This window comes from Erinaceus europaeus, chromosome 14 (genome assembly GCF_950295315.1).
Source record: "Erinaceus europaeus chromosome 14, mEriEur2.1, whole genome shotgun sequence".
Lineage (NCBI taxonomy): Eukaryota > Metazoa > Chordata > Mammalia > Eulipotyphla > Erinaceidae > Erinaceus > Erinaceus europaeus.
In genome coordinates this window covers 99,124,877-99,139,030 of record NC_080175.1, presented here as the reverse complement: position 1 = coordinate 99,139,030, position 14,154 = coordinate 99,124,877, and the positions used below count along the sequence as shown (strand labels likewise).

At 46.9% G+C, this 14,154-nt stretch overlaps 1 protein-coding gene across 1 annotated transcript in view; it reads left to right on the top strand.

The window, feature by feature from the left end:
* Nucleotides 1–14,154, top strand: part of DCBLD2 (discoidin, CUB and LCCL domain containing 2) — a 135,882-nt gene that overhangs the window by 115,926 nt on the left and 5,802 nt on the right. Inside the window, exons 12-16 of the mRNA XM_060171012.1 lie at nucleotides 1,383–1,533; nucleotides 2,880–2,945; nucleotides 4,249–4,374; nucleotides 9,082–9,175; nucleotides 12,766–12,815. Of these exons, the coding sequence (XP_060026995.1) occupies nucleotides 1,383–1,533; nucleotides 2,880–2,945; nucleotides 4,249–4,374; nucleotides 9,082–9,175; nucleotides 12,766–12,815 (487 nt within the window). The remainder of the gene's footprint in view (nucleotides 1–1,382; nucleotides 1,534–2,879; nucleotides 2,946–4,248; nucleotides 4,375–9,081; nucleotides 9,176–12,765; nucleotides 12,816–14,154) is intronic.

Genomic DNA, 14,154 nt, shown 5'->3' with positions numbered 1-14,154 from the left:
TGTGTGTGTGGGGGGGGGTATTTTATCTCCCTGTCTTTTTAAATTTTATCAGTGATTTTAATAATGATTAACAACATTATAAGGTAACAGAGGTGCAATTCCATGCAGTTTCCACCACCAGAGATCTGTGTCCTGTTGCCTCCATTGGAAGCTTCCCTGTTCTTTATCTCTCTGGGAGGATGGACCCAAATTCAAAGGACACTTTCTTTATCAAAAGTCTATTTGTGTCTCTACTTTGCCCGACTTTTTTTTCTCCCTCCGTAATCTCAGCATGACTCCCTACTTTCCCACTGCGGGAAGTGCCCCTCCACCTCTCCACTCCCCCACAGCACAGTGACTGACCTGGGGTAAGCTGTGAAGGGTCTGTGAGCAGCCACAGACACAGGGCCGGCAGGGGCACGCCTCACGGAGTGAACCGCAGGGACCTGGGTTCAAGCTCGCTCTCCCCATCCGCAGCGGGGAACTTCCACAAGCAGGGAAGCAGATCTGCAGGTCTCTCTCTGTCTTACTTTGTCTCTCTCTCTCTCTCTCTTTCTATCTCTCCCCATGTTGTCTCAGTTTCTCTCCATCCTATCCAACTAAAAATAGAAAGAAAAAAGAAAAAACAAATGACAGATACAACTTTATGCTGTGGGCCTTTTTTGCACAGGTTTTTGGAGTTCCTTTCAGATGACTGAGTGGAAAAAAAAAACCCTTGTAAAACCTGGATCTTTAGACCCAGGAATATTTTTTCTTCAGTTTTTTTAGAGTTTTCAACTTTGACCTGCTCACTTTAACTACATTACTTTGAAGGAAAAGATGATTTAAGTAACTGTGATCGGGAGTCCGGCGGTAGGGCAGTGGATTAAGTGCACGTGGTGCCAAGTGCAAGGACCAGCATAGGGATCCCGGTTCAAGCCCCCGGCACCCCACCTGCAGGGGAGTCACTTCACAAGCGGTGAAGCAGGTCTGCAGGTGTCTGTCTTTCTTTCCCCCTCTCTCCATTTCTCTCTGTCCTATCCAACAACAACGACATCAACAATAACTACAACAATAAAACAACAAGGGCAAGGAAAGGGAACAAATAAATATATATATATAAGAAAAGAAAAGAAACGCGTTTAAACACTTGGTGCTGTCTGACTGCCATTGCAGCCCCCACCCCAGGTGACAGGGTTTTATTGGCCATCTGCCTCTTACGATTTGGGGGATGAAGGCATGCTTCTTATGCAGTCTCTCCAAGTCAGGACCGGTTCGCCCTGTTAGAAAGTACATCGCACGGTCAGGCTGTGAGGATCTCCTTTAGGGCCTGTACAGCACAGACATGACGCCAGGCCCGACTTTGTCGTGGTGTAAAGTGCCGACTTTTTTCTTGTTTTTTTTTTTTTCTTTTTTTTTTAAAGATATTTCAAGGCAACAGAGATTATCACCAGGATGTGCGGAATAACTTTCTGCCACCCATCATTGCTCGTTTCGTTCGAGTGAATCCTATCCGATGGCAGCAGAAAATCGCCATGAAGATGGAGCTACTGGGGTGCCAGTTCCTCCCTAAAGGTAAAAAAACAGCGTGTTTATTTGATTTTATTCACTTTTATTTATTTATTTCACAGTCATTTATTTATTTCCTTTTATTGCCCTTGGTTTTTTTTTATTATTTTATTTGTTAAAAGGAAACACTGACTAAACCGTAGGATAGGAGGGGTACAACTCCACACAGTTCCTACCTCCAGAACTCCGTATCCCATCCCCTCCCCTGACAGCTTTCCTGTTCTTTATCCCTCTGGGAGCATGGACCCAGGGTCACCGTGGGATGCAGAAGGTGGAAGGTCTGGCTTCTGTCATTGCTTCTCCATAACAACAGCGTATTTAACTCGAGTTATTTTCACAGAGCCAATTAAGAATAATCGGAGTCTCCTCAGAAGGAGTCCTTAGTAATAGTGCGAGCGTTTCAGCTATGATTTCTTCTCAGAAAGGGACACACACACACAAAATAGCTCTCTTATTAAGAAGTGAGATAAGAAAACTTATCTTTTCCACAATTGCAAATGAAAAGAGAGCCAACGTAGCTGACCGGTGAGCCTATTGAGATTGTCTTCAAATCTAGCGTCCACCCTCGTGATCTTTAAAGCAGATCTCGTGTGGTATGAATATTGTATCACATAAGCACCGATGATTTGAAGAGCAACCTTACAGGGGGCCGGGCGTAGCGCAGCGGGTTAAGCGCACATGGCATGAAGCGCAGGGACCGGCAGAAGGATCCCGGTTCGAATCCCCGGCTCCCCACCTTCAGGGGACTCGCTTTACAAGTGGTGACGCAAGTCTGCAGGTGTCTGTCTTTCTAGCCCCCTCTCTGTCTTCCCCTCCTCTCTCCATTTCTCTCTGTCCTATCCAACAACAAAAAGGGCAACAAAAATGGGAGAAAAAAAAAATGTCCTCCAGTGGATTTGTAATGCAGGCACTGAGCCCCTGGAGGCAAAAAAAAAAAAAAAAAAGAGAGAGAACAGCCTTACTCAAAATACCTTTTGAACTGTCTGAAGGTGAGATCAGCTTCCTTCAGTTGTATGTGGTATTTTAAGACTGTTTTCTGTCACGGCCTTCCCAAACTACCGCACGCCTGGTGCAGAAAGGCCCACGTAAACGCTTCTGGTGCAGAAAGGCCTACGTAAACGCTTCTGCAGGGACTCACTGAGCGAGATCCCCACCTCCCCACCAATGGCGGCCTTGCCCAGCTTTCAGCATCGTCTTGCTCCCCGTTCTTCTTTCATGGTTTTCTCCCTAAGATGTAAAATCATCATGTAAACTAAGTCACCTCGGAGATGTTGGAGGCTTTTAAAAATGACCGCTTTTAACGATGATCTTTATGAGTAAGATGTGTGAACTTCTCTAACCCATATTTCAAGGCCGGCCTGCGCCTCGGAACAGCAATGACCTCAGAAACACGACAGCCCCTCCTAAAGTAGCCAGAGGTAAGCCCGCTGAGACGCGGACTTTGACACTCCCCGAACTCAGGGTCTAGTTATCCATACATGTAAGCAGGGATCACGATACAACTATTTTAATCAAGTTGATACAAATAAGAGAATGAAGGGGTTTTTTTTTTTCTTCTTCTTCTTCTATTCAACAAAGATCTGTTGAGTACAAAGTACCAGCCTCAGATATCAACCTGTAATTTTGAAAACACTATAGAGTCCAGATGGAACCACAATGCCTCTTTCAGACATGACAGATGTTAAGAATAACTTTTAGGAAGTCCTTACGCCCAGACGTTTATGGTCAGGCTGCTCCTTCCGGCCTGCCCATCAGACCTGCTGTGGGCTGCGGGTCTGAGATGTTCACTGCGGACTGTTTAAGTTTTTTCTTTATGGGGGGGGGGGTGTAATGGTTTACAGTCAACAATAAAAGGGAGTCGTTTGTGCATGCGTAGCATTTCAGTTTCCACATCACAATTCAACCCCCACTAGGTCCTCGTCCGCCATCATGTTCCAGGACCCGAACCTTCCCCCCACCCCAGAGTCTTTGACTTTGGTGCCGTCCACCAACCCCAGTCCACGCTCTGCTTTGTGTTTTCTTATTTTTCAACTTCTTTTTTTTTTTTTTACTATTATTAGTGATTTAATAACGGTCAGCAAGATTGTGGTGTAAGGGGGACAATTCCACACAATTCCCACCACCAGAGCTCCATGTCCCATCCCCTCTATTGGAAGCTTCCCTGTTCTTTATCCCTCTGGGAGTGTGGACCAGAATTCTCTATGGGGAGCAGAAGGTGGGAGTTGTGGCTTCTGTCATTGCTTCTCCACTGGACATGGGTGTTGGCAGGTGGACCCACACCCCCAGCCTGTGTCTGTCTGTCCCTAGTGGGGCAGGGCTCTGGGGAGGGGAGGCTCCAGGAGGACACATGGGGGAGGGCGTCTGCCCAGGGAGGTCAGGTTGGTGTCATGGTATTTTTCAACTTCTGCCTATGAGTGGGATCATCCCATATTCATCCTTCTCTTTCTGGATGATCTCACTTCACAGGATTCCTTCAAATTCCATCCAAGATGAGGTGAAGAAGGTGAAGTCACCATTTTTAATAGCTGAGTAGTATTCCATTGTGTATATAGACCACAACTTGCTCAGCCACTCATCTGTTGTTGGACACCTGGGTTGTTTTGGCTATTACACATTGTGCTGCTGTGAACACAGGTGCACACAGATCTTTTTGGATGGGTGTGATTGGCTGCTTAGGATATACTCCCAGAGAATAAAGAGTTTTTAAATACTTTTTTTAAGGTCGTGCTCCAAAACTCTCTCAACCACTACAACCTCGGAGTCGGAATGAATTTCCTGCACGTACAGAACAGACAACTGCCACTCCAGATATTAAAAATACTACCATAACTCCAAACATAACCAAAGGTATGCAAACTCCAAGGTTGCCTCTCTGTGATAGTGTTTTTAGTGTAAGTTTCCAGGGATATTTAGAGAGGGAAATGTCCTCTCTAATTTTAAATGTAGCCAAAAAAATTGATTCACTTCTTAGGGGGGGAAAGAGCTGCATTTCTCTTAAGTTATAGAGACTTTTTCTTTAAATATTTAGAGATATTTGCTTTGTCCTAAACAGCCCCCCCTTTTTTTTTCTGTACAGCAAAATAAGTAATTAGTAGGGAATACTTTTTTCTGATTCTATATTAATTTGCTTGGTGTAGGGGAGTTGGTGGCAAAAAAAAAAAAAGGAAGAGGCAAAAAAATTATTTTAGTAAAACAAACACTCTTTTAAAAAACACTCTTAATTAACTCAGTCACTAAACAGTCTTGGATTTCTTTTTAAAATGTGTAAGTGTTTTAGTACAGTTTAGTTTCAGGTTTTGTTACTAATGGGAACATATTAACAAATGAGATGAGCAGTTCTTTGATTTTTACTAATTAAAAAAAATGTTAAAGAACATCTGTGTCCTAAAGGAACTAGTTTCAGTGTAGACAGATAATGTGTGTGTGTGTGTGCGTGTGTGTTTGTGTGTGTGTGTGTGTGCTTGTGTGTGTGTGTGTGTGTGTGTGTGTGTGTATGCTCATTTTCAGGACACTGTTGGAAATGAAGGCTAATTATCCACAGTAACTACTGCCACATAGAACTTTATTCTTATTTTTCAAAAATCAGGATTTAGACAAATCTTTCTCACTTTTCACACCAGTTCCTTTTCTTCTTATCTTCTAAGCTGTTTCCCAACAGTCTTAATTTCTTGTTCACGAAGCTGGCAAAAAACGAGAGAGAAGAAAGGCTTCTCCGTGGCAGATGGCCCACTTAGCCCTTCTTACAGCTCCCAGAGTGCGTGTTTGGGCAGAATCCACGCCATGCACCTGCACTGGGACAACGGTCATTTTAAAGTATTGTTCATCTTAAAATCTAAGTGGGAACCTTTTTAAAGTGGGAATATTGGAGATGTCCTTAAAGTATTTCCTTCCAGAACTGGCTTCCCTATAAGCTTAAAGAGATGGGTGAGGAATGTGCAGATGCTTTTAATTCAGGTCTTTGGGGATAGTAATATATAGGAGTCTAATAAATTTGTTTTAACTGTGGTCCAGGAGGTGGCGCAGTGGATAAAGCACTGGACTCTCAAGCATGAGGTCCTGAGTTCAGTCCCCAGCAGCACATGTACCAGAGTGATGTCTGGTTCTTTCTGTCTCTCCTCCTATCTTTCTCACTAATAAATAAATAATTGAGGTGGGTTTTTTGTTTTGTTTTGTTTTTGTTTTGCCTCCAGGGTTATCGCTGGAACTCAATGTCTGCACTCCAGATCCACTGCTCCTGTGGCCATTTTTTCAACTTATTTGACAGGACAGAGAGAATTGAGAGAGGAGGAGGGGTTGAGAGAGAGAGAGAGAGACAGCCACCTGCAGACCTGCTTCACCACTCATGAAGCGTCTCTCCCACAGGTGGGGAACAGGAACTCAAACCCGGATCACACTATGTGATCACACTATGTATGCTTCACACTATGTGTGCTTAACCAAGTGTGCCACCACCCAGCCCCCAGTAAATAAAAATCTTTAACTATATATTTCCGGAGCCCTGCTCAGCTCCGGCTTATGGTGGTGTGGGGGCTTGAAACTGGGACTTTGGAGCCTCAGGCCCAAGAGTCTCTTTGCAGAACCCTGACGCTGACTGCTCTCCGCCCATGAATAATCCTTTTAACTTGTTTCTCTGATTAAATTGAGTTGCTTCCATCTGAACCTCAATATTCTTTTCACTTTCAACGTAATTTTTAGGCAACTGGCACATGTCCTTAGCGCTTCCTGAGCAATGATCTCTGGTCATGGGTCTGTTTCTCCATTTTTACCTGTAGAACCTCCCTCAGGAGAGGGCCCTGAGTACAGCTGGCCTGTTTCCCTGTTAACTGTTCTTTCTGTCACAGTAACAATTGCAAACATTCTCCAGAGTTTTCAGACTCTTTGCTCAGATCTTCACCGACTCTCAGTGATTCTCAACTGTAGTTTTAGCCGGGGGCTGGCTTCACGGGCGGGTAACAGAGACGACCAGAGACACACGGCTGAGCTGAGAACGCAGTTTAATCTTTATTCACGAGCGGGCAAACACGTGCTCTCTGTCTTTCTCCTCCGGCGGCAGAGAGGGCCTCCTAAACTAATCACCGCACAGATCTGTCCTGCATCCTTCTCCTCCTCAGGAAGTACATAGGGCAGGGGGCAGGGAGAAGGGGAATCGCGAAACTAGCAGGGGCTAAACCAGCTCTCCCGGCGGGGGAGAGTGCATAGCAACACTCAACTTCACAGAAAGCAGAAGGTATTAGAAACAACACTCTCTCCCCCGCCTTTTTTAATTTGGAAGTTGTTGGCGCATAGGTACAATTTCTTTTTTCATATTTTTTGAGGGGGGAGGGGAAGTTTCTTACCTCGCCGTGACAGGTAAGAATAGGTGTCTGCAAAGTACCATCACCCCCCCTTGAGGGCCATTTCCAGGACCTGAGAGGCCCTGTGCCCCCACCCCATTTTTCATGGACATTTCTTCTTCAGCCGCTTCGCACTCCGGGAGTGTGGTGGTTTGTCCGCCAGCCCTGCTATTCTGCCCTCAAGTTGGCTTAGTCTGGCCACAAGGCCCCTTAAGTAAGCCTCCTTATGCTGAGGGTTTCTTTTATTTTTCTTTTATTATTTCTTTTCAGAGTTCTCTTGGTGAGATTCTTAACTCTTTGGTGAAGAGCTTCCTGGTTTCCTTAATTTGCATTTGTATGTCGTTTGTTGGCAGCTTAGAACTGGTTTCTTTTAAAGACTTTTCTTTTAATATATTGATTTAATATTGGATAGAGACAGAGAAATTGAGAGAGGATGGGGGAGGGAGAGAGAGGAAGAGAGAGACACCTGCAGCCCTGAATTGAACACTCATGAAGCCTGCTCCCTGCAGGTGGGGACCGAGGGCTTGAACCCGGGTCCTTGTGCACTCACCCAGGTGCGCCCCCGGCTGGCCTTGGCTGGACCTGTTGGAATGAATAGCTTCCTGAAGTCAATCTGGGTTTCCCAGTGACCATGTGTTTCCGTGGTCTGGGTGTGTGGTTTCTGGTCCACCGGCAGGTGGCGCTGCGACCGGCTCATTAATGGATGTTGTGGGGCAGGCGGGGCGGCTGGGGAGGCAGGTGGACGTTCCTGGCAAGATGGTCACAGTCCCCCCAACACACAGGGATCACCCACCCCGCTTAGGATGCGCCCACGGTGGGCAGCAGGTATTTCAAAAGGGGGCGCTCCGTTTCTCGTTCCTTTTCCCAGTCAGTGGCGAGGACTTCTGTTAGCAGTTTGGGAATAAGCTGTGTCTGACTTTTTCTTCTTCTTCTTCTTCTTCTTTTGTTCTATTGGATAGAGACAGGCAGACATGGAGAGGGGAGCGGGTGATAGAGAGGGAGGGAGAGAGAGAGAGACACCTGCAGCCCTGCTTCACCACTCACAAAGCTTTCCCCCTGCAGGTGGGGACCGGGGGCTCAAACCCATGGCTTTGTGCACTGTCACGTGTGCATGCTTAACCAGGTGTGGTTATGTTTAACCAGGTGTGGTTATGCTTAACCAGGTGTGGTTATTTTTTAACCCTTTAAAAAAATATTTTGTCTGACTTTTCCAGGCTGTTCCAGTTTCTGCCCGCATCACTCAGCAGCCTTGGGGCCCCTCAACCCCTACCTCCTCAGGACTCAGGATAGCCTCCCCCCCAACACTTTGTGTTCACCTGGCCTTCCAGCTGTATGGGTTGTGTTGTGAGGTTCTGGGCTTTTTTTTTTTTTTTTAATTTTTTTATTGGGAGATTTAATTTTGACAGTCGACAGTAAATAGTCTGTACATGCACAACATTTCTCAGTTTTCCACATAACAATACAACCCCCCACCAGGTCCTCCCCTGCCATCCCGTTCCAGGACCTGAACCCTCCCCGACCCCAGAGTCCTTGACTTCGGCGCAGCACACCAGCTCCAGTCCCAGTTCTGCTCTGTGTTTTCCCTTCTGATCTTATTTCTCAGCCTCTGTCTATGAGCGGGATCATCCCATATTCAACTTTTTTTTTTCTTTATTGCAGGGAATGAATGGTTTACAGTCACCGGTAAATACAGTGTTTGGCACATGTGTGACAGTTCTCAGTTTTCCACGTCACACTCTCACCCCCCACCAGGTCCTCCTCTGCCGTCCTGTTCCAGGAGAAAACCCCTAAGTAGATACAGAGATGGGGAGACTACTGTTTCACGCACCCGTGGAAGTGTTTGCGTCCTCAAGTATGGGCTAGTGCTGTTTCGTATGTAGTATTGTTGAGGGTGGTAGTGCTTTGAATGATGATAGTTTAATCTTCATTCTTTTTTTTTTAATTATCTGCTTTTATTTATTGGATAGAGACAGCCAGAAAGCAAGAGAGGAGCGGATGGATGATAGAGAGGGAGAGAGACAGAGAGATACCTGCAGCCCTGCTCACCACTCGCAAAGCTTTCCCCCTGCAGGTGGGGACCGGGGGCTTGAACCCGGGTCCTTGTGCGCTGTAGCCTGTGCACTCAGCCAGGTGTGCCACCGCCCGACCCCTTAGTCTCCACTCTTCTCCTGCATGATTTCAGCACTGATGTCACCGTGTGGTTTTGTCGGTCTGTTTTCAGAGGTAGCCTTGGCTGCGGTCCTGGTGCCCGTGCTGGCCATGGTTGTCACCACTCTCCTCCTCATACTGGTGTGCGGCTGGCACTGGAAAAACAGGTGAGTGCATCAGTACTTCCCCTGCTCGGCCGTGTGGAGACGTCTGCACGTGTGGGCCACAGCTCCCCTTTTCAGAGAAAGGCATCTAGTCATCTGAAAGAGCATGCTTCTCGGGGAGTCGGGCCGTAGCGCAGCGGGTTAAGCGCAGGTGGCGCAAAGCACAAGGACCGGCATAAGGATCCCGGTTCGAACCCCGGCTCCCCACCTGCAGGGGAGTCGCTTCACAGGCGGTGAAGCAGGTCTGCAGGTGTCTGTCTTTCTCTCCTCCTCTCTGTCTTCCCCTCCTCTCTCCATTTCTCTCTGTCCTATCCAACAACGACAACATCAATAACAACAACAACAATAAAACAAGGGCAACAAAAGGGAATAAATAAATAAAATAAATATTAAAAAAAAAAAGAGAAAGAGCATGCTTCTCCCCTGTTCTCATCAGAAAGCACCACGCAGAGTCCCCCCGTCTGCCCTGTTGTTGGTGGACCCTGTGTTCCGGTCAGTGTCCTAGGCCACCCGGGAATCCCGAGGAGAGAAGAAGTCTGCCGTGATGCATACACAGAGCATCTGTAATAATAGTAGATGTTTACTCACATTCCGAAAAGAGTGAGACATGCTTACTACCTCCAAAGTATTCAGCAGAATTGACTGAGAGGAATGTTGTTTCTTTTCATAACTGGGGCTTCACCATTCCAGGTTGACTTACTGTACAGAGGAAAAAGAGCAAACAAACAAACATTAAAATAGAGACGGAAAAAGAGCTCAGGAGATAGCAAAATGGTTCTGCAAAAGACACTCCCACCTGAGGCTCCAAGGTCCCAGGTTCCATCTCCAGCACCACCACAAGCCAGAGCTGAACAGGGCTCTGATAGATTTCTGTGTGTATCTTTCTCTCTTTGTCTCTCTTTCATTAAAAATAAATAATTGTTTGAGTTGACTTAAAAAGAGAAAGATACTATAACACCAAGGCTTTCTCCGGTGCAGTGGGGCCCAGGCCCGAACTTGGGTCATGTGCCTGGCACAGCCAGTGCCCTGTGTAGGCAAGCCGCTATCTCTTTGACCTGAAGTGAGTTTTTATACAGTTTGAGTTGTTTATAAAGTGCTAGGAAACAATACAAAAAAAAAGAATATATATATATATATATATATATATATATATATATATATATATATTGTGTTATCTGAAGTCTTTTTTTGATGTTTGTTTGCTTTTATTTCTTTATTGGGGGATTGTTATATAGTCGACAGTAAATACAGTAATTTGTACACGCACAACATTTCTCATTTTTCCACACAACAATACAACCCCCACTAGGTCCTCTGCCATCCCGTTCCACGACCTGTACTCTCCCCCCGCCACCACCCCAGAGTCTTTGACTTTGGTGCAATACACCAACTCCAGTCCAGGTTCTGTTGTGTGTTTTCTCTTCTGATCTTGTTTTTCAACTTCTGCCTGAGAGTGAGATCCTCCCCTAGTCATCCTTCTGTTTCTGACTTCTTCTTCTAGCGTTTGCCCTTCTTCCGTAGCCAGTCAACAGCATCAGGTTGAGCCTGATGTAACGTTTCGAGACCTCCTTTGAATCTGGAGAGGTGGCAGTCGTTGACTATGTGGGTCATAGTCTGTCTGGAGCCGCAGGGGCAGTTTGGGTCGTCTCTGGCTCCCCAGCGATGGAACATAGCGGCGCACCGGCCATGGCCTGTTCGATAGCGATTGAGGAGGGCCCAGTCATAACATGCTAGGTCAAAGCCGGGTGGACGCTCGCAGGGGTCTGTGATGAGGTGTTTGTTCTTTACCTCAGCTGACTGCCAGCTCTGTTTCCAAGAGACTGGAACAGAGAAGTTCAGTGTAGGCGTAGGGGACCATGTTGGGTGACGAGACGTCAAGTGTTGGACAGGGTGGGCGAAGATATCCGCGTATATTGGCAGGTCCGGTCGAGCGTAGGTAGAGGTGGGAAATGAACTTAGATGATGCCGCATCCCGACAAATATCTGGCGGGGCGATGTGGCTAAGAACTGGCAGCCATGGAACTGGGGTGGAACGGATGGTTCCAGAAATGATCCTCATGGAGGAATATAATTTGGAGTCGACCAAGTGGACATGGGGGCTACGGAACCATCCTGGGGCACAGTATTCTGCAGTGGAATAGCATAATGCCAGAGAGGATGATCGCAGTGTGGAAGCGCTCGCGCCCCATGAGGAGCTGGCCAGTCTTGCAATGATGTGATTCCTCGCGCCCACCTTTGCTGCAGTTTCTGACTGATCTCACTTAACAGGATTCCTTCACACTCCATCCAAGATGGGCTGAAAACATCAAAATCACCCTCTTTACTCTGAAAATGTCCAGTAGTTCTAGCTTATCTGTCTCCTCGTTGAGCTCCCTCTTGTCTTGCTGATTTTCTGCCTGGATGATCTGTCCAGCTGAGAGAGTGGGGTGTTGACACCCCCTCCTATGACTGTCGCTGTTACTGTATTGCTGCAGCTCTTTCAGGAGCCGTCTGATGTAATTAGACGGCCTCTCTTTGGCTGCAGAGATAAGTCTCTTCGATGTATTTTATGATATTCTAATGAGTGAGAGAGATGCAGAGATAGGGACCAGAATGCTGCTTAGCTCCGGGACCCTGGAGCCTCAGCATGAAGGTCTGTTTCTAGCCACCCGCCATCTCCCCTGAGCCGGGTGCGGCCTGGTCTGGTCTGGTCTGGTCTGGTCTGCAAGGAACAGCAGTGGTCGGCGGGGGGAGGCCAGGTGGGCACAGAGCAGCAGCAGCAGGCAGGATATTGTGCAGCCTCCTTGTTGTGGGGCCAGAGGAAGACGCCAGGGAAATGCCAGCTGGCTCTAGATTCTGAAGAGAGCCATTCCGACGTGGGTCCCGGAGAGAGGGAGAGTGTGGAGGTGTCATGGAGCGGTGCCCCTCCGAGCAGTCGATCGCAGGACGGTGACACGGCTCTGTCTTCCTGTCCTCTCTCCATTTATGTCTGTCCTATCCAACAATGACAGCAATGGTAACAATAACAACAACAAGAACAACAAAAGGGGGAGAAAATGGCCTCCAGGAGCAGTGGGTTTGTAGTGCAGGCACTGAGCATCAGCAGTTACCCTGGAGGCAAAAAGAAAGAAAAATCTACGTAAATCTCTTTGGCAAAGAACCCTAAAAGAGAGGTGATGCTGGAAAAAAGAAGAATGCGGAAGATAAGTGTGTCTTCATCATTGCCTCTGTAAACTTAGTCAGCTGATTTTTTTTTCTTTAAATCTTACTTGAATGCAAACTAAATCAACACCCAGCTTAATAACCCACATGTCAAGGCCGAGTCTTTGATTTGATTTAGTGTCTTTTTAATCTTGAGACTTCTTCCCCCATTTCTTGTGTGAGACTTAAGTGGGTAGCCAGTTGTTTCCTGCGGATAGAGTCCAGAATCTCACCAGCTCCCGCATGGCGGCTCCGGGAGCCAGATGAAATGGACGGCTTCCCTGGGTGAATCAGTGAGTGGATCATTAACTCGCCTAATCATTAACTGCGCTGTTTGGTTTGCAGTGTTTTTTTTTTTTTTTTTAATAGTGAATTTGCACTTGTTACTTTTTTTTTCTTCTGTTTTTTTCCAGAAAGAAAAAAACTGAAGGTACCTATGATCTACCTTACTGGGACCGGGCAGGTAATTCATGCCTTCACGTCTCTCTGCATTAGCGAGAAGTTCGTTCCCTCCAGCACCGGTATTAGAAGAGGAAGGGTTTTTCTCAATATTGTTAGAAAAATGCCCATCTTTCTGCTGTTCAACTCTGCTGTTTAGGAAAAAAGAAAAATCTTTTTGAGTCAATAGTCAGGTTTTTTTTGGCCTAGTAATGAAGTCACCACCTGGTCAGTAAGGATTTCTTCCTGTAACACGTGCTCTGCTCTCTCTCTCCTGTAAAACGTGTCTGGTTTGCCTCACCTTATCGAGTTTGCTTAAGGACCGGCTTTCTTAAGAAGATAAGGCTTGTGATCCAAGTAACACTCCATCGTGGGAACTCACCCGCTGGAACCCTCGGAACCCATGCGCCTGACACAGGTGTGCATGATGCACAAAGGTGTCACCTCAAGAAATGCATTGGCAGCACAGCACGACCCACTGCGTAGAGCAGACCCTCCAGGGACTAAGGGCCTTCAGTGAAGTGGCTGACAAGACGAACTCAGTAAACAGAGAGAGACCTTTATCCTCGAAGCAGTTAGACATTCTCTAGCACGTGAGGAGCATTTCCGAGGGCCAGCTGTATGCTGGACAGAAAAGCATCTTAAACTCACGACAGCTGACGTCATATTGAAAGTCTTTTCTGATCACCGTGATGCGAGGCTAGGAAAAAAACCCAAACGGGGATGATGAGAAAAGTAACACCCGACGAACGACGAACGTGCGCGTGATCTGAACAGACACTTCTCTGAAGAAGACAGACAGAGGCCAGAGACGTGGGAGAACGCTGTCATCTCTTACTATGAAAATCTGAGGGAGTCGGGTGGTAGCGCAGCGGGTTAAGCGCACGTGGCGCAAAGCGCAAGGACCGGCATAAGGATCCCGGTTCGAGGCCCCGGCTCCCCACCTGCAGGGGAGTCACTTCACAAGTGGTGAAGCAGGTCTGCAGGTGTCTGTCTTTCTCTCCCCCTCTCTGTCTTCCCCTCCTGTCTCCATTTCTCTCTGTCCTATCCAATAACAAGGGCAACAAAAAGGAATAAATAAATAAATATTTAAAAAATAATAATGAAAAAAAAAGAAATGTAAAAAAGAAAATCTGAATTGGGGCCAGGCAGCGGTACACCTGGTTAAGCGCACACAGTACAGTGCTCGAGGACCCGAGTTCAAGCCCCGAGTCCCCACCTTGGGGGCAAGGGAAGCTTCATGAGTGGTGGAACAGGGCTGCAGGTGTCTCTGTCTCTCTCCCTCCTTGTCTCCCCCTCCTCTTTCAATTTCTCTGTCTATCCAGTTATAAAGGAAGAGAGAAATTCTGAATCAAGACGACATC